Source organism: Chelmon rostratus, chromosome 20, assembly GCF_017976325.1.
Source record: "Chelmon rostratus isolate fCheRos1 chromosome 20, fCheRos1.pri, whole genome shotgun sequence".
Taxonomy (NCBI): domain Eukaryota; kingdom Metazoa; phylum Chordata; class Actinopteri; order Chaetodontiformes; family Chaetodontidae; genus Chelmon; species Chelmon rostratus.
Genome location: NC_055677.1, coordinates 2,535,778 through 2,554,618, shown reverse-complemented (window position 1 = coordinate 2,554,618; position 18,841 = coordinate 2,535,778). Strand labels below are relative to the sequence as shown.

At 45.0% G+C, this 18,841-nt stretch overlaps 2 protein-coding genes across 4 annotated transcripts in view; one reads left to right on the top strand and one right to left on the bottom strand.

Annotated features, from left to right (window-relative positions):
* The first annotated feature begins 715 nt into the window (after nt 1–715).
* Nucleotides 716–6,017, top strand: LOC121623967 (zinc finger protein 350-like). Its single transcript, XM_041961527.1, has 2 exons — nt 716–982; nt 1,998–6,017. The coding sequence occupies exons 1-2, from the start codon at nt 956–958 to the stop codon at nt 3,138–3,140; spliced, it is 1,170 nt and encodes a 389-aa protein (XP_041817461.1). The 5' UTR covers nt 716–955; the 3' UTR covers nt 3,141–6,017.
* Nucleotides 6,018–6,821: 804 nt separating this feature from the next.
* The window catches only part of LOC121623692 (ribosomal protein S6 kinase alpha-3), a 46,807-nt gene continuing 34,787 nt past the window's right edge, over nt 6,822–18,841 (bottom strand). The window contains exons 7-23 of one of the 3 annotated variants that reach the window (XR_006007847.1): nt 17,785–17,891; nt 17,613–17,650; nt 17,336–17,478; nt 16,616–16,686; nt 15,986–16,074; nt 15,631–15,695; nt 15,426–15,528; nt 15,184–15,293; nt 14,330–14,455; nt 14,162–14,251; nt 13,293–13,451; nt 13,041–13,202; nt 11,938–12,014; nt 11,673–11,790; nt 11,434–11,574; nt 8,604–10,840; nt 6,822–8,514 (exon numbers count right to left, since the gene is read on the bottom strand). Coding sequence is in view for 2 of the 3 variants with exons in the window: in XM_041961071.1 (XP_041817005.1) it covers nt 10,718–10,840; nt 11,434–11,574; nt 11,673–11,790; nt 11,938–12,014; nt 13,041–13,202; nt 13,293–13,451; nt 14,162–14,251; nt 14,330–14,455; nt 15,184–15,293; nt 15,426–15,528; nt 15,631–15,695; nt 15,986–16,074; nt 16,616–16,686; nt 17,336–17,478; nt 17,613–17,650; nt 17,785–17,891 (1,722 nt within the window). In the remaining variant the exon portion in view is untranslated. Of the gene's footprint in view, nt 10,841–11,433; nt 11,575–11,672; nt 11,791–11,937; nt 12,015–13,040; nt 13,203–13,292; nt 13,452–14,161; nt 14,252–14,329; nt 14,456–15,183; nt 15,294–15,425; nt 15,529–15,630; nt 15,696–15,985; nt 16,075–16,615; nt 16,687–17,335; nt 17,479–17,612; nt 17,651–17,784; nt 17,892–18,841 lie in introns of all 3 variants that reach the window. The other 2 variants (XM_041961072.1, XM_041961071.1) reach the window with 2 other exon arrangements.

Sequence of the window (18,841 nt, the reverse complement as noted above, 5' to 3'; positions counted from 1 at the left end):
GTTACAGAGACAATAGCGTGTGGTCAACAGCTAAACGGCAGGTAAACAAAAATAGGACTGGAAGAAGTATTCAGATCCTTTACCAAAGTTAAAGCAAAAATACTTCAATGTAAAAATGCTCTATTACAAGTTAAAGTCCTGTGCGTAAAGTATTAACAGGAGTGTGCTTAAAATATCAAAAGCAAAAGCAGACTCTACTGATTTAACATTAAATTATTGTTATCATCGGATCATTGTTACTGGTAAAGACCTTCACATGACTTCATACTCCGCATTTATACTGACTTTATCCTCATTATGTCATTTCATTTTTATGTTCTGTCTTTCAGTCATGTGATGATACACAGACGGGGAAACCAAAGATTCTTCAATTATTAAGTATTCATGTGTTGACCCACCTGTCATACACTCACAGAAAAAAAACAACTTACAGATGTGTCGATATTATTGGCAAGAATTGAAGTTAGGTGTTTTTGGCAATTTAAGGTTTGAAACATGTAGGAAAAACGTGTTCCAATCAAAAGAGGTGAGGTTAGAAAGAGACTGATTACTGAAGGAACAAGAAATACAACAGAATTTACAGTAATGTTAGTATTTTTCCCAGATTCAGTCGGCGCTGTATTCCTCCGCGCCACCAGGGGGCGCGCTATGCTTCCGATGCGCTGTGCATGTTTTTATTTTCCCAGAAAGAAAATAGACATTTTGGTCGAGCTGTGCTCCTGAACGGAATCTGTTGACCCTCCTGCTCCGACTGTTGGTCCACTATTGTCTGTTTCTTGACATTTAACTTTAGATGTGCGTTTCAGCGCTTGGCTTCTTCCGATAGATGGCCGGCTGCTGCAAAGTTTAAGAAAATATATATTTTCTGCTGGGACTTGTAGTCTCTTTGCACGTTAGCTACCTTGTTGCTAAGCTAGCTGCAGTTTTGTTTCCAGCTCAGCGAGGTTTGGCTGTGATGGCTGACTTCAGCAGCAGGATCATGGTGAGTGTTGAACATTTACTAAAACAAGAAAGTCGTTCAGCAGCAAAGGAGAGCTGCTGCTCCTCTGAACTGAAACATGTCATATGTTTTATTACAGGGGTGTTGATCATTCATCATCATCATGTGTTATCAAGCATAACAAATATGTTTAATTAAAGATTGCTGCATATTCACCTTTTTATCTCCTCTTTAGTAAAATTATGTAAAATACAAACATCACAACAACAGAACAGAAAGAGTCATCACAGGTAAATATAAATAAATACATAAAAAATGCAGAATTTTACAATTACATTCATATTTGAAACAATACACTACTGCTAATAATCCTAATAACAAACTGTGGTCATGTAGCACCTTTCACAACAAAAAATGCAGCTCAGGTGCTTTACAATAACAACAACAGTCAAAACAATCTATAAATAAGACTAAAAATACAATGAAAACTCTGTAACATAAGATGGGAAAAACTCTGTTGACTGATTGTAAGATAAACTTAACAATAGAGTGGATAGAATACATAAACTGAAGTAAAATACAATATTTTAAAAGAAGTGCAGCAGTGTGAGGATGGCCGTGCAGACGTTTCAGGCCCGTTTCAGGGAAATATAAAAGAAAATATCACGTTTTTATCCCAAATTATGTCTAAGTGAGACTAAAACATCACACACTGAGCTACAAATTAAAATAACTGTCAGAAAACTTTCCAGAGTATAAAGAAACATTTAGCCTTCATTAATTTTTTCAACCATTTATAGAATTAACAAGTTATTGATAACTTTAAATTCAGTCCACATGCTGAGTTACACGTCACCAGAATTAAATATTGGCCAAATGAGTGTCTGGAGGTCGCTGCATCATGGTGGTTCTCCCTGTGTGCAGCTGTGCAGCGAACAACGTTTGACTCAAATTGTGCTTTAAATGATTCATGCAGCGACACAGAAAAGTGTTCACGTTATTAACTGTGAGTTAATCTGGCTCCTGAAACATAAACGATCTGTTTCTCTCGTGTCAGACGTCTTCTGAACTCCTGGCGGTTGGCGGCGGGCCTGCAGGGAAAGCGACGTCATCCGCAGTCGTGTCAGGAAACGGAAGCTGGGACGGCGCCGGTGGGCTGGACCAGATAACAGTGGTGAGAATAGATGACACGCACATTGCTGAGGAGCAGTCTCACGTCGGGGGGAAGTCTAAAGACGGCGCTGCAGAGTACTATGAGGTGGTGGAGTACTCGATGCCTGCGGAGGAGGAGGAGGCCGTGGGAGAGGAGGAGGAAGACAGCGTTTATGTCATCGAGTATTCAAATCCTGAAGAGGAGGGAGAGAGCTACCAGTTCACGATGTCCGTCGATCGATCGCTCCCGGCCAGGAAGCCCGCGGTGAAACATCCTGTGTTCAGAGAGGACGCCACCGCTCCTTCACCTGTGGCGTCCAAACCGTCCAGGCCACAGAGGCCGAGGCACGAGGTGAGGCAGAAGAGGAAGCTGGTGACTGAGGAGGACGTCCCAAAGGAGGAGGTCATGAGTAATAAGTGTGTGTTGGAGCTCGGAGAGAACTACAGCGACGTGATGGCGATGAATTCGGGCTCAGATAAAAGACTGGTGTGCCTCCTGTGCCCGCCACCAGGAAAGTTCTTCAAGAGAGGCGCCGGGTTGGCCGTCCATTTAAAACAGATGCACCAGATGGTGGGAAAGAAGACGTTCTTCTGCACGTCGTGCCAGAAATCAGTTCGTACTCAGATCGAACTGGACGCCCACACAAAACGCCACGCCAACCACAGCGCCGTGTTCACCTGCCTCCTCTGCTCGGTGGAGGTGGAAAACAAAACGGAGGCGGAGAAGACGGGGTTCAAAGGGTCCAAGTGGGGTCTGAAGAAACACCTGGAGAAGGAGCACCCGGGCGTCATCCCGCGCTGCGACATCTGTAACAAAGGCTTCAAGTCACTCATGTCGTACCTGGCCGACCAGTTCAGGCACGTCGGCGTGTCGCCCTACTACTGCGCCAAGTGTCAGATCTACGAGATGACCGAGAGGGGTCTGAGCATCCACGTCAAAAACCATGACAAGAAGAAGAAGACGCAGGAGTCCGGTGAAAAGCACCTGCAGATGTTTGGGGTGTCCGCCATCGTCGATAACTCCGCCACGGACGACTCCGACTTCTGACACGTTTTGTCCAGCTGAATTTCTGTCGTCGTTACGAGACTGAAGCGGCGGCAGCTCAGTGACCTCCTCCCCGTCAGACGGACGGCTGACGTTTATGCATCTTTGACTGAACTTCTGACACAGCGGTTTGTTTTTGACAGTCATCAGATTTAGGAAGCCTTTTCTGTAGACAGCCCTCTTATTTCAAAGCGTGCCACGTGCTGGAGTCGTCTCCCTGCGGCGGCCGTCAGTGTCACGTACAGTAAGTACACCGATGTTAAAGCGGCCTCGGCGGGAATTCAAGGAAAATTACTGCCCTGATGTGAGTCAGACATGTGATCACTAGCTTCATTTAAAGGAATAAAAATACACTTTTATTTGCGGGGAGTCAGCTGAGAAGATCAATGCCACTGAGGTCTGAAGCTGCTCGACCTCCTACTGCCGCCGTACAGCTCGCTAATGTGTCGTGTTTGTTTGATCCGAACTGCAACCAAAGTGTAGAAGCATCAGGGCCTCGTACGCCAGGCGGTCTGTCAGCCACAGCCAGCGGAGACTCCAAGAAATAGTCCGACACGAGACCCCCATAAAACCACAAGATGATGATGATTTTCCACCCTGCGTCAAGTCTCTATGCTATGCTAAGCTAACTGGCTGCTGGCTGTAGCTTTACAATTAGCATAGAGACACGAGAGTGGTTATTTCCCAAAATGTTAAAACTATTACTTTATTACTACTATTAAACTATTCCTTTATGAGATCTTGGACACGTTGAGCTTTGCATCATGACGTCTTCTCATTTGTAGACGTTCCGCAGAGGATGCGACGGCCCTGCAGGACTCGCAGGTGTAACTGCTTCTACGAGCAACATGTAGCATCTTGAGTAAAAGCGCCACCGCCACCAGAAGTTCTAGCAATCAGTCCTCGTTAATCAAGTAGAGTTGAACCAGTTTTAAAGTGAAATGTGAAGTTAGACTGAGAAACATGAAGTGACGTCCAGCTTCAGCTGAGGTTCTTCCAAAACGAAGCACAGGTGTGTAAATGATCCGAAATCCCCACAGTGAAGCTGGTCGGTAGACAGAGTGCGTCAGGGCTGCAACTAACACTCACTTTCATCATCAGTTATCCCTTTGATTCATCATTGAGAGGTCAAAAAATAGTGAAAATGCACGTTTAAGTTTTCGGATGTTTTGTTCGAGCAGCCACCAGAACCCAAAGATACTCACTCGAAAATGATTTGGGACGGAAAAGCTGGTTGTTTCAGCTGGAATGTGAATAAGACCCAGGAAGCAGAAGAGCTGTGAGTGCCGCCCTCAGCCCTGCGCTGTGTTTGAGGTGTGTGTAAATACTGTATATTCCCTGTTACTCATGAGTTATTCCAGTTAGAGTAGAAGAATCTGCGGCTTCACGGCGCACAGGCCGAGACGAGCGTTTACGGTGATGATGTTTACACGGCGGCAGACGGCTGTTCACGTGGTTTAAGTTTGACTTTCAAACACTTCCTGTCCACAGCTTCCTCCCATCACGGACCGAGCAACCGCAGGGGAAAGAGAGTGATGGTCCAGCATGAATACGCAGTCAGTAACTGCCTCCGTCGTTGTGCACGTGATGCTCTGCGAGTCTGAATCTGCAGGGCGTGCCGGTATTTTTCATGTGTTACTGCAAATCAGGTGCTGTCTGCTTCACTGGGGGCATTTTCCAAATTTTTGCTGTTCAGCGCATCATTCATGTGGGTGATCCATCACAGCGAGCACGCGGCCGCCGCTGCAGCCTCGTCAGCGCAGCGAACAAACGAAAGTCAATTGAATTTGTTCACTGTGATGGATCTAACCCACATACCTGCCCAGAAGGCAGGAAGTGGGTTAAAGTCACGTGATTTGTAGTAAATGCATAGAAAGTTGTTTAAAAAGCCTGCATGCATGGAAACGCCGTCACTCTAAACGAGAGACGACGATGACGTGTGAACCTGATGAAGAAGATTCACTTAGAAAGGATTTAGAGAAGTCACACGTTGATCAAGTGATCGTTTAGCTCGACATTCAGAAACTCCATTAAAAGTATTTTTATAATCGTTGATGATCATTTAAGTCGTTTCTGAAGATCTAAAAGTGGCATTGAAAGGCTAAAAAAATCAATGACCCTTCGAAGTAATGATCAGTAACGGGTCATGAAAGTGAAAATAATTGTCCTAATTTCCATCGAACACATCAAACAGTGTCTCCCAAACGTTTTCTGGCCCCTCAGATGAAATCAGTGTCTGCTTGAGACTGAATTACAATTTATTTACATTATTCACAAGTTACTACAGTCATAATAATGGCCATAAGCAGTGAATGTGTCCAATATTTCAAACACACAAACCAGATAAAAGACAGATAAACACCATTTTGTGTAAGTCAAATATATTTTTGCCTTTTTTTATCCCTTCAGTCATCTTGTGACCCCTCAGATTCCCATTTGGACCCTGTGAGGGGTCTCAGCCCACACGTTGGGAACCACTGAGTAGTGTGTGTGGACCTAAAATGTGAAATTATGAAAATACCATAAATTTAGTGTTTAAAAACATCAAATTAACAGTTTTATTGTTGCAATCATGGGATTAAAGACATCCCGTCTTTTTTTTCTAATAGAGGTCAAAAACGTGAATCATGAATATTCTACATGTGGAGGCTGAAACAAGTATTAAAGGTGCTAAAATATCAACAGGGTTTGGTGCATCAACACTGAGATGAGCTGCAACAATCTGTTTTATTAAACATTTAGAGTTTTTTAATTTGTGGAGGTGAAAATGTGTTTGGAATGAAATCTTTGTCTTGTATTTTTGTTTTATGGTTTTGTGTTTTCTTCGCTGTAACATTATCCTTTTTATTTCCTGACGTCATTAAAGGGAAACGCCACTGATTGGTTGAGCGCTGTGGTAATTTCATCTCTCTCCCCCCGGCTTGATGAGAACGTCATTAGTTTTGCAGCTTTTTGGTCACAAACTAAAGTTTTGGACGAGTTACCATTCTGTCCTGATGATGGCGCTAGATGAGCACTCAGAGAATCACTAATTTATAGTTCAGCTGGATTTTTTGCTGCATGTCTGACGTGTTGCTCTGCGGCCACAAACCTCACAGTTCTGTGAATCGATGTGATCGGTGCTCGATGACTCTGGTCTGTTTCAAACGTTGGCTCGGCCTGTGGCGGAGGAAGTATTCACATCCTATACCGCAGTAAAAGTACTAACACCACACTGTAAAAAGACTCCATTACGAGTAAAAGGCCTGCAGTGAAAATGTTTTCAGTAGAAGTATGTGAGAATAATCTGGAAAATGTACTTCAAGTATTAAAGTGAAGCTATTTTGTATCAGACTGTAACTAATGATTCTTTTCATTCTAGATCAATCTGCTGATTATTTCCTCCGTTAATCGATCGACCGTTTGGTTTGGAAACATTGTGAAAATAGTGAGTAATGTGGTGACGACGAGGCCAAAGTGACGCCTTCACAGTGTTTGTTTAGTCCAAAGCTCCGCATCATTACAAACACATTCAGATCATTCAGAGGATGATTAACGATGATAAAATTAGCTGCCAATTAAATTTCTGTCAATTAACTCAAACTCTTTGGTCGTTTAACTTGTAGCAAAACATATTTCTTAAGCTTCTTTGTGTGTGAAAATCTTGATTTGTAAAGAAACGAACATGACGTGTTCAATGAGAGTCTGCATGCGTTTATTAGCTGATTATCCTTTTTATTATTTTTAATAGAAAGTCCAACTCTCACTGCAGGTACAAAAACAGAGAGCTGGTGTAGCAGCAGGGCTGAACGCGTCTCTGACAGGATCAAATAAAAGAGGAAGAGGAGGAGGAAGATGGAGAGCAGAAGAAAATCATTCCTTTTACATTCCTTTATCCCAGAGCTGTACATCGATAGACGAGGCAATAATCAACATTTCTTCTTATATATAAAACAAAGCGAATGTTTGACTTTCGTTTCATCCCTTTGTGTGGAGACATTCAGATGAGCTCCGGCAGGAAGCTGCTGTCACTCACAGCTCGCCGATTGTCTTCAGCCCGCCTGCCGACAAAACTCAGGTGAGAGGAGGCACACAGGTGCAGGTTTTCACCTCGCAAACCACTAAAGACCTGAATACTGAACTCTGCGGGATCCGGTCCAGCACAGAGGGCTTTGATGCGCTGCAGCACCCGTTGAATGTGCCAGCTGGGTGAGGTGAAGATCAACATGCACAACAATTATACGATCATTGAAGAGGTCGCTTTGAAACTGAGCTCGGGTTGTAATTAAAGGGCCAGTTCACCCAAACCACAAACAAACTTGAACCGAACTTTGATCAGTCAGGGTTTGTTTTACCGATCAGTCGTTTCTTGATCTGCTTTCAGTTCTTTAATTCCTGCTAAAAGTAGAAATACACATCCAGAATTCTACTGAAATAAAAGCAGAAGTATTATCAGAAAAATGTGCTTAAAGTATCAAAAGTAAAAGTACTCATTCTGCAGACCGGCTCCTGTGATTCTACGAGAGAATACTCTGATATTCTGTCCATGTGAGATCATCTGAATGTTTTAGATCCTTTGTGTATCACTGAGTAGATTAGCAGCACAGTACTGCATCACATCATCTCAGTAAGTGTTAAATCAATGTCGCGGAGTAACGAGTGAAATATTTCCCTTACAGCTGAAGTTACTCGTAACTTTTCAGATTAAGACTTCACATAAAAAACATGATGCTTGTTTATAAAATACAATAAATAGTTAAAGATCAGATCAGCTGTTTCCAGCCTTTTTGGTTTGTGACCCTGAGTCGTTTCACTTCCTCTAAACTCCTCGCCTGCTTTACTTTTAATAACTGCTGGAGCCTCAAAGCAAGCCCAGATCTGTGAAGCAGGACTCATGAACCACCTGAAGACCCCTCAGGTGCGTTCAGGAAGCCCTGCATGAGTCTGGACTCGCACATGAACGCATCAGAACCACCAACCTCAGTCACTGCTCTGCAGAACGAGTACTACCAACGGTTTAAACGCAGTACTGGAGTACTTTTACGCTGTTTTACTCGCGGTGCCTGACCCGTGTGCTGATTGGTCAGTAAGTTTGTGTGGTTGGGGTGAACGTGAATCTCTTCATGCTCACGGGTGGAGGAGCTGGAATGTCAGTAAATGTACCAGTGAGTGTTTGATCTGCTACAGCGTGTTAAAGGTTTCTGCTGACAGGAGGGCGTCTCCATCACCAGCGTGACCACGTTAAAGGTCCGTGAATGCACCGGGACAAGTGAAGCCTCCGGAGCAGGTATGTTTTGTGAAGGACAGGTGGTTGTCTTTGCTCCGTGGACCACCAGGTTCATGTCTGCTCGCCTCCCGTCGCTCACACTGTGTGCTCGTCACGTGCACGTCTCTCCCGCTGGACATAGAAAAAATGCATCGTCTTGATTCGTAGAAACCTGAGTTGCTCGACGTGTATATATATATATATATATATTTTTTTTTTACAGTTCAGCTCCTGTCTGCTGCGCATACGGAGACGATCGGTCGGCTCATACAGAAGAGGCTCAGAGGCTGATCCGGGTTCAGGTCTTTACCCAACGTCTCCCTGCTTTCAGAAGGTAATAAAACATCCTCCTGCTCGTGCGGGGGGAACAGAAGAAACAGGATGCTGCTGTTTTAATGAAACTCCTCCAACGTTCTCTGAGTTAAAGCTGCTTTTATACTTTAAATTTACTGACACGATTTAAAGCTGCACAAGACTTCCACCCCCCCACCACACACACACACACACACACACCAGATCTGCTGTCTGACCAGCCTGAGAGGTGCTTTACATTCCACGTTTTCCAGTGGCGGAAAGTAACTGAGTACATTTACTCCATTTTCTGCCTTCCAGTCGACAACATGTACTTTTTACTCCACCGTGTTTTTCTCAAAGCTTTCGGTGCTTCAGGTCATTAAAACCAAACATAAACAGCAAATAGTCAGATGGAATAAAAGATGATGTTTCATTAATGCCTTCATAGTACGCTCCAGTAAAACATTCTGAACGGGTCATTCTGCATAGTGAGTACATTTACTTTTGGTACTTTCAGTATATTTGGATAAAGTGTACTTTTACTTCAGTAAAAGATGTGGGTACTTCTTCCACCACTGTTTTTGCATAAATTAATTTCAATCTGTGTCACATGAAGCACAACTACCGAATTACAATCAGAGAAGAAGAAGACGAGGAGTAAAATGTACGAGCAGTCCCCTGTGTGTGTCCTGCCATCACTTCTTCTTCTTCATCATTTTCCACAAACGTCTCAAACCGTCAGAATTCAACCCTCTTGTCGCCACCAGAGGGCGCCGCAAAATGCAAACTTGTCTTGTGCAGCTTTAAAAACCTAAAGTACAAAGTAAAGGAAGAGTCTGCTTTGTTTCTGTTCGCTCGTAATTTTCTGAGTTGTGTCAATGAGAGTTAATGAGCGAGAAACTACAGATTAAATATTTGGACTCTTATTGTCGATAAATCCTCAGAAGAGACCAGAACCCTGAAGCGTTTGCTCCAGTTTGAAGGAACACACCTGGTTTGAAAATAAAACTATGTATTTGTGAGGTGTTTTTAGAGAATTACGTCTTCAGAAGGAACCAATGGGCTTGGAGCCACAGACAGGAAGTCAGACCGCGGTGAGACATGGCAGCACGTGGCTGGTTTTGGTCTGTTCGTGGGATTTGTTGACAATAAGAAAAACACAGAATACTGCCGGTCTTGTTCTTTAAGTTTATGTAAAACCTGCGGGGACAAAAGCTTGATTTCTTTCCCACAACTAAAAGTCTTTCCGCACAGATTGTAAGATTCACACGCCAACTGTCGTTCACTCTGGACCAACCATCTGCAGGCGGAGACGAACCGATTTCCTTTCTGTTCTTTGACTTTTGCACCTGAAAGGTAAAATACTGGAAGTGTGAGATGCACAAAATCACACAATCAGAACTAAAGTTTGACTAAATGCTTCTGCTATCTCTCCCAATTTGTGCAGGAAACTCTTGGAAGCGACACTTCGAGGCCGAGGCCGCTCCGAACGTTAACCTGCTGCGAACGACCGTTCACAGCTTCCGTCCTTTTCTGCAGACGCCGTCGTCCCAGAGGCTACTTGAGGTTTAAATACAGGATCTACAGCTACGCAGAACCATGACGACAGTATAATAACAATGATCCTAGCGCTTTAAATGCATACATTAGATTACCATGTTCCTATGTTCAGATTTCCCCGTGTGAAGTAAATAAATACAGTACTTTATGGTCCTGACGTGCGCTCCGGGTCCAAGAGGCGGCGCTGATTGTCCAAAGCAAAATGCCGCAGGAGGACTCGGCCTCTGCGACAGGTTTTCATTACAGCTCGGTCCGGCTGTCGATCACCATACTAAAGCTGAGAAATCCAGATCCGATAGAAGAGTCCGTTAAGGTGCAGGACGGGGGGCGGGGGTCTCGGTGTTCCTTTTTGGCGTTAGCAGTTCCTGGGTCCATCAGTAGTCTGTCCCGCCGGACCGGATCAGAGAGAGCGGGGAGGGAGTCCGGCGGAGGTCAGATCGAGGTCAGAGTCGAGGGGTGGGGTAGGGGAGGGGGTTAAAGGTCACAGAGCGGTGGAGGTGATCTTCTTCATCCCCCTCCGCTGGGCCAGAGTGGAGCAGCCCACCGGCTCCAGGACCGTGGACACGTTCCTGTTGAGGGCGGAGTAGGTGGCCGCCATCGCACCCTGGAGGGGGGGACACAGAGAGTCAAAGGGCTGTACCATAGCCAAGTTTAATGTCTGACAATATTTTCACGGCCCAGTCTAAAGGTGCAGCAGATAAAAACAAAATAAAATGATCAGATCGTCATTAAAAACTGTGGTATTTTCTCTTTAATAATAATAATAACAATAATAATGAACGTAAATCCACTTTTTAATCATGTCAAGAGGACCTGGCTCACCGCATATTACGCACAGCGGGCTCGGTGCGTGGGAATCGCCGGTAGCGATAAATCCATATTTTAAAAAGGATTCCTGATACTGCCTGTTCGGAGCTTTCCCTTTTTTAGCAGGTGTCGGTTCCTCTTCCGTCCCTTCATTGGACCGTTTCCCCTTTGCAAAAAATTTTTCTAAAGAACTTTGTTTGTTGTTCATTTTGTTAGCTTGGGATTTAATTTAGCGGGATATATCACGTGACTTATGGTGTCGTCAAGCGAGACGGATGTAACAGAGAGAATCCGGCCACTTTTCAAAATAAAACGTCATTAAGACTCGAAAAATAAATCAAACAAATTATGTGAAAAAACAAAATAATGGAAAGAGGCAGTTTGATTCACCTTGACCAGGTGCGGCGCGTCCTGTCTGTTCAGGGTGTATTTGGGCAGCTGGTCTCTGTGCAGCACCCAGGGGTGTCGGAGGACCTGACCCGCCGTCAGCCGCCGATGAGGGTCCACGTGCAGCATCTTGGACACCAGGTCCTGAGGGGGTCAGAGGTCACGCATGAGCTCAGGGACGACAACATACTGACCGACCGTCTTAGCCGACTTTAAGACATTTGGCGTCTCGGCGTCGTCACCTTCGCCTCAGCGGACACGGAGTTCCAGTATCCTCCCGTGAGCGAGAACTTCCCGCTGCCGATACGAGCCAGAATCTCCTCCGGCGTGTCCTCCGGTCCGTTGGCGAAGGGGGTGAAACTGGAGACGGACAGAAGACAGAAGAGAGACGGATGAGACGGAGAAAGAATTCACACAGAGACACGCGAGTGAGTGTGTGTGTGTGTGAGTGTGTCTGAGTGTGTGTGTGTGTGTGTGTGAGAGATGTGGTGATGTGCTCACACACACCCTGTTAGCATTGTGTAGAGCAGGACCCCCAGACTCCAGATGTCACAGGCTGCGTCGTAACCCTGCTTCTTCAACACCTGCAGGGACACACAAACATCATGTCCACAAACTGTGTTTCACCCCCCCCACCATGAACATGTGACCTGCTCCACCCTCACTGAGACAGACAACTATTCAACGCACTGCAGCTGAAGAAACCTCACAGCTTCACCAAATACAAATACACAACTACATACACAAAACACAACCTAATACACAAACAAATACACAATACACAACCAAATACACAATACACAACCAAATACACAACACACAACCAAACACACAACACACAATACACAACCAAATACACAACCAAATACACAACAACCAAACACACCACCAAATACACAACAGACAACCAAATACACAACAACCAAATACACAACCAAATACACAACACACAATACACAACCAAATACACAACCAAATACACTACCAAACACACAACCAAACACACCACCAAATACACAACAGACAACCAAATACACAACCAAATACACAACCAAATACACAATACACAACCAAACACACAACCAAATACACAATACACAACCAAATACACAACACACAACAAAATACACAACACACAACCAAACACACAACCAAACACACAACACACAAAGCACAACCAAATACACAAAAATACACAATACACAACCAAATACACAACACACAACCTAATACACAATACAGCCAAATACACAACACACAATACACAACAAAACACACAACTAAATACACAATATAGCCAAATACACAAAAATACACAACACACAACTGAATACACAGCCAAACACACAATACACAACCAAATACACAACCAAATGCACAAAAATACACAACACACAAACACTAAAAAAACAAAAAAAAAACCCTTTGTTGTGTTATCTGAAGCGTCCAGCAGGAAGTAAAAACACCTGCTCATCACCTCTCAGCACCACAAACACAACCTTCATCACTGTGCTCATGACACAAAGACACAGAGACCGGCGGCCTGCTGACGGAGACGCCGTTAAAGTCGGCGTTGGACCTGAATCCTGAACACTGACGAGACGAGGTACCTCGGGCGCGACAAAGTTGGCGGTGTAACACGGCGTCATGAGCAGGCCGTTCTCCGCTCTCAGCTGTTTGGCGAAACCAAAGTCGCAGATCCTGATGGACTCGGCGTTCCCGCTCTCGTCCACGTAGAGGATGTTACTGGGCTTCAGGTCTCTGTGCACCACCTGCAAACACAACACAAAAGGTCAAGCCAGGCGTTTCGAGGATAAACCGAACGTCCCCAGCTCGCCCCGTGTGGTCCGACACAAACGTACCCCCTGCACGTGCAGGTACTCCACCGTCTTGGTGATGGTGTAGAGGACAGCGCTGGCTTCCCTCTCAGAGAAAAACTTCTGTCGGAGGATTTTGTCCAGCAGCTCTCCTCCTTTCATCAGCTCCGTCACCAAGAACACCGACCGGCCGTCGTCATACACCTACCGCACAACAACAACATGAACGACGCTCGATTTAGTCGCTCTGTGACTTCATGTATTCAAACCAGCGTGACAGCTCCACACACTGGTGTCTGAACACCATGCAGTGTGAGCACGATGCACTCTATTCTAATAAAACTCAAAGCTGTTGTCAGTGTTCAGTGTGAAAACTTTTTCAGGTGAGAGTAAACAGCTGATTTATTAGTGTCACTGCTGCAAAGAGGAAGAAGAGACGCAGTGCAGAGACAAGAGACCTGAACTAAAACTGCAATATTATCTACATAACATACCGAACAAACGAGCTGGATCATCCCCAGCAGCCACCAGCCTTCTCTTTAATAAAAGGAACTGAACTAAAACAGATGAATGCAGATATAATGGTCTTTAGTCACTGCAAGTGATTCAAGTAAGGACGTTTTCACCCAACAGCGAGATGGTATTTTTAACTCGGAATACGAGTGAGTCACAGTAAACTGAAACCAAACTGGAACCATCAGCATCAAAGCAGGGAAATTACTGTTTTGTCCACCAGCTGCGCAGACAAAGTCACCAGATATTCAGCTCAACTGAGTGCAAAATCAAAAAGCAGTAAAACAGCTGCTGCGAGAGCGGGTTTTTCCTTTGAAGGCCTCCTTATAAAAGCATCAGTTTTATTGACCGCCGCCGTTTCGGAGCGGCTGCGTTCAAGAAGTCGGATGAAGGCGACTCACATCCTTCAGGGTGATGATGTTGGGATGTTGTCCGTATCTCAGCAGGATCTCCACCTCCTCCGTCGGGTCTTTCTTGGCCTTGCTGATGATCTGTAACAGAGACGAACGGTGTTTACGGGGAAGGGAAGCTGAACGCGGACGCCTCGCTGCAGACTGCGGTGGTTTTACCTTGACTGCGTACTCCATGCCGGTTCCCTTGTGTAGGCAGCGCTTGCAGATGGAGTAGGACCCGACACCGATGTCCTCCTTAATCTCGTAGGTGTCTGAGAACTGGGATGTACTTCTGTGCAGCTGCTACATGCAGAGATACAAACATCAACACAAACATTACTCACCGGTTCAGGGATGAAGACAGTCCTGGATGAATCCATTGCTCTTTACGGGAGGTGGAACAGTTAACCTCATGTTTTCGTCTGAGACATTAGACTCAGGGGTATCGGGCCTTTCTGGCCTTTTAACTTCACCTAATGGCTCTCCTTTTTCCCGACCCATAATGCCGAGCAGCGTGGATGTTTTGCAAAGTGAATGTAAGCCGCTTTTACGTGTGCGCAGTGAGCTCTCCACCCCTGCCCCCGACACCGCTCCACCAGCGGCCTCTGCGCACCGCTGCTCGTTAAAGGCGGGGAAGCTCACCAGACACAACCACTTAGCCCTTGTCCTTGAAGCCTTTTCTCTCGCAAATGTGTGCGCTGCAGAAGCTAGCTGAGACTGCCTGTTAAGTGACTGGCCCTCCCTCCCACCCGTGCCTTCAGTTTGTAAGATACGGCTTCATCAAAAGGCTCCGAACGTTGTTAGGGAGGGTTCACCAGTACGTTCTCTCTTTAACTACAAACCTTTGGCTCTTTAAGGTACACGCTGCTTTAGTTTGTTGTGCCTTCTGTTCTCATGTACGACACAGAACACTTCACTAAAGGTAATGCAGTCGTGGAGATTTTTATTTGCTTCCACTCACTGAGGTTTCACTCCATAGATCAGATTATTTCTGCCTCTGAGCTGTGTTGAGTTAGATTGAATGTTTGTACCTGAACGATGGTATTGGGTAAAGGTTGTGTGTCCTCTTCTGTTATGGCCACAAAACTGAATCCTCTGAACAGCTGATGGGCGTTGGCGCTGGGAGGGACCCCCGGAGAGTCTGAGACACAAACAGAAACAGCCGTTGATCCAGATTAGATCCAGAACGTAGTTCTCAGTGGTGTGTGAATGGGAGGAAGAGGAGGAGGAGGCGGAGGAGGAGGAGGAAGTGAGGCGGAGTGACAGTTGGTACCTCTGGGTGTTTTCGCTGTGAACTCTGGATCAAAATAGAAAGTGTCGTCAGGTCGTCCTGAGGCCGGTTTGAAGGGGGGGTGGATCTCTCTGCGGAAGAGTTTCTGCAGGAAGGAGGACGTGTTAGAAAACTGAGACACACAGCAAAGACGAAATAAGAAAATATTCAAATATATATTCAAAGTTTGTCGAATGGAGTTACTGACGTTCCAGTCGATGGTGCTGAAGAACTGATGCCTCTTGATCTCCTCCACACCGTCTGGTCCAGCTCCTACAAACAAACACCATCAGCTGTCAGTCCAGTGTTGACCAGCAGGAGGCATCACTGAGTCTGTCAGAGCCCAGCGTTTCCCTCCGAAGACGGAAATCTTTCAAAACATTTGTATTTTTAAAATGCTCTGTGATCTCCTTAAACAGCCGGTCACTGTTTTTCGAGGAGGAAATAGTGTATTTGAAAGGGACTACTTTCAGTGGCGGATGAATCTACATTCATGGTTGACATATCTGAACACGAACGGACAACTTCTCACTGTTTTTATGTGCTTGTTCTGAAAGTTTTACCTAATCTGTTGGCGGGGTTGCGTTTGAAAAGGTTCCTGAGGAGACTCTGAGCTTCTGAACTCAAAAACTGCGGCATTCCCAACTTGGCCCTGCGAAAACAAAAGACACAGAGCAAAAGCCGAGGTTTTATGAAGCAGGCAGAATAACTGCAGTGTTATCAACTGTCCATATTGTATATCCAAACTGAAAGTATGTGAAAGACTAGACGACATTATGCGACACACACACACACACAGGAAACACACTCAGCAGTGTGCAGAGTCTGCTCAGCATTTTCCTGCAGACACTGAGAGCGAGAGAGAGACGACAGAGGAAGCAGGACGGGTTAATACTTCCTGTGAATTGTTTTTCTCCAACCTGACTCTCTCTTTCACCGTCTCCTTCCTCGCCGTTCTAAATTGCTATCAGAACACTTGAGTCCATTTCTCTTATCTCTCCTCCTCTTCCTCCTGAGTGCTGCACTTTATCTGGCCTAAAATGAATCCTTCACTTTCCTCTGGGCCGACTGGGCGGAGGGAGGACAGTCTCACGCCGCCTCTCTCTGCGTCTTCTCGGATGTGCGGTAAGCTGTAATAAAAGCTGCTGGGCGGCGATCGGATGAGAGCGTACCGACAGTATAAAGTGTCTTACTTGAGGATCATGGTCATCGTCTCTTTCCGGTCTTTGCCTTGAAACGGCAGCGTTCCCGTCAGCATCTCAAACTGAGAGAGAGAACACAACTCGGTCACAAATATGAAAACCGACTGCAGCTGAGGCAGTTTTTGTTGTATTATACGTCTGCCACAATATAAATACATACAGTGTACACTCATATATGCTGTATATGTGACCATATATACATATATGATATACATATATGCAGATGATTAGTCACTTTGTGGATTTGATAGAAATATTTTCTTCATCCTTTGTTTTCGACCACACTGCTGATGTGAGAGCTGTTAGAGTCGTTTCATAAAACAGAATCTGGTTATTAAATACGAATCATTATAAATCCTCAGCAGTTTTATTTCAATTTAGCTTTTAACAATTTAGAGTTTTAAAATAATAATATTCAAGAAGTAAAAGTTCAGAGTGCTGAATCTGAAATGTCATATATGTTATTTTTTTGCTGCAGTTAGTTACAGTAAATGTTTTGGTTAATACTCTTCAATAATAAATAAAAGCTTCAGAAGATCCAGCAAGAATCCGTTAAAGAATGACATGTTTCAGCATCAGGCAGCTAGCCGTCGCTATCACAGACTCCCTGCAGCTCGTCACTGATCAGCACAGGCGAACTGCTCTGCCGTGACGACTTTCCCTCCCCGCACCCTGTTAACCACGACCGCAGAGCGAGCGGCATCCTCTCACCATGAGCACGCCGTACGACCACCAGTCGGCGCTGTGCGTGTGTCCTCGCCTGTTCACCACCTCGGGAGCCATGTACTCCACCGTCCCACAGAAGGAGTAGGCCTTGTTCTCGTGATCTATGGACTCCTTGCTGAGGCCAAAGTCTGACACAGAAACCAGCGATAAGTAGAGTTATCACACTTTACAGCCGTCATGCAGCAGTCCAAATGGAAACACGCACACACACACACACGCACACGCACACACACACACACAGAACAGGTGTCATATTACGCACCGGTCAGCTTGATGTGTCCGTCCTCATCAAGCAGGATGCTGAAATGACAGAAAAGCTTTTTTTTTAGATTCTGAAAGAAATGTGTGTGTGTGTGTGTGTGTGTGTGTGTTGTGTGTATGTGTGTGTGTGTGTATGTGTGTGTGTGTGTATGTGTGTGTGTGTGTGTACGTACTTCTCTGGCTTGAGGTCTCTGTAAATGATGCCCAGGCTGTGAAGGTGATCGAGGGCCAGAGCAAGCTCTGCCAGGTAAAACTTCACATCCTCCTCTGTGAACATTACCTAAAAACACACACACAAACACACACACACACACACAAACACACACACACACATTTACTCAAATACATGTCAGTTCTCACTCATTCATACCTGCATTAAAACAATTGCACATCTGATTTTTTGGGGATAAATTTGAAGCTGAAACATGGAATTTTCATTCCTTTCATCATTAAATTCATCTCCGTGGTGAAACGCTTGTATTTATCTCGGCTGAGCTTTCAGCTGCGTCACGTCAAACCCTTCGCTTCAGTATACTCTACATTCATTCCCTGATGGTCGGACAATGACAGTCCTGATGCAGACAGACGAAAACAAAACGCTACAAAAACAGAATGAGTCATTGTGCGCCATCGTCTTTGTGGATGGTTTGAAAACATGACAAAGTCAAAAATCCCGCAGCACACTGCTAAATGTCTGCAAGATAGAAAAAATACTTTTTCCATGTGCTAGTTGTTCTGATATCTTGTCATGTGCAAAAATACGAGTATTTTTACCAAATATCAAAATCCCTTTTTCTCTTGCTATGAAACATGAACATATCTCAATGACTCATCCTGCAGCCTGAGACACAAATCCACCCAATCAAATGTGATCAGACAGACGCCGTGCAGCGTTTAATGTCTGCTACACACCGACTGTTCAGCTGCTCCACATCACTCAGGTTAAAGGAGGCGTGCTCAGCTTCTATTCTTATTAAGGTGGAATATTCTAAATACCTGACTGTTCCACAGGTCCTGCACTACCTTTATATAAACTTCACCTAATGACCTCATTAACCTCTTTCCACTGAATGTCTAAGACCAGGACCTCTCGAATGGTCTGGGTTCAGGTCTGCGTACTGTCCAGAAGCAGCATTCAGTTTTTAGGCTCCACATATCTGGAACGAAACTGGAGGTCCGCTCCAAGTCTCAGTTCTTCACAGTCAGGACTTCAGCCCTTTATTAGATCCA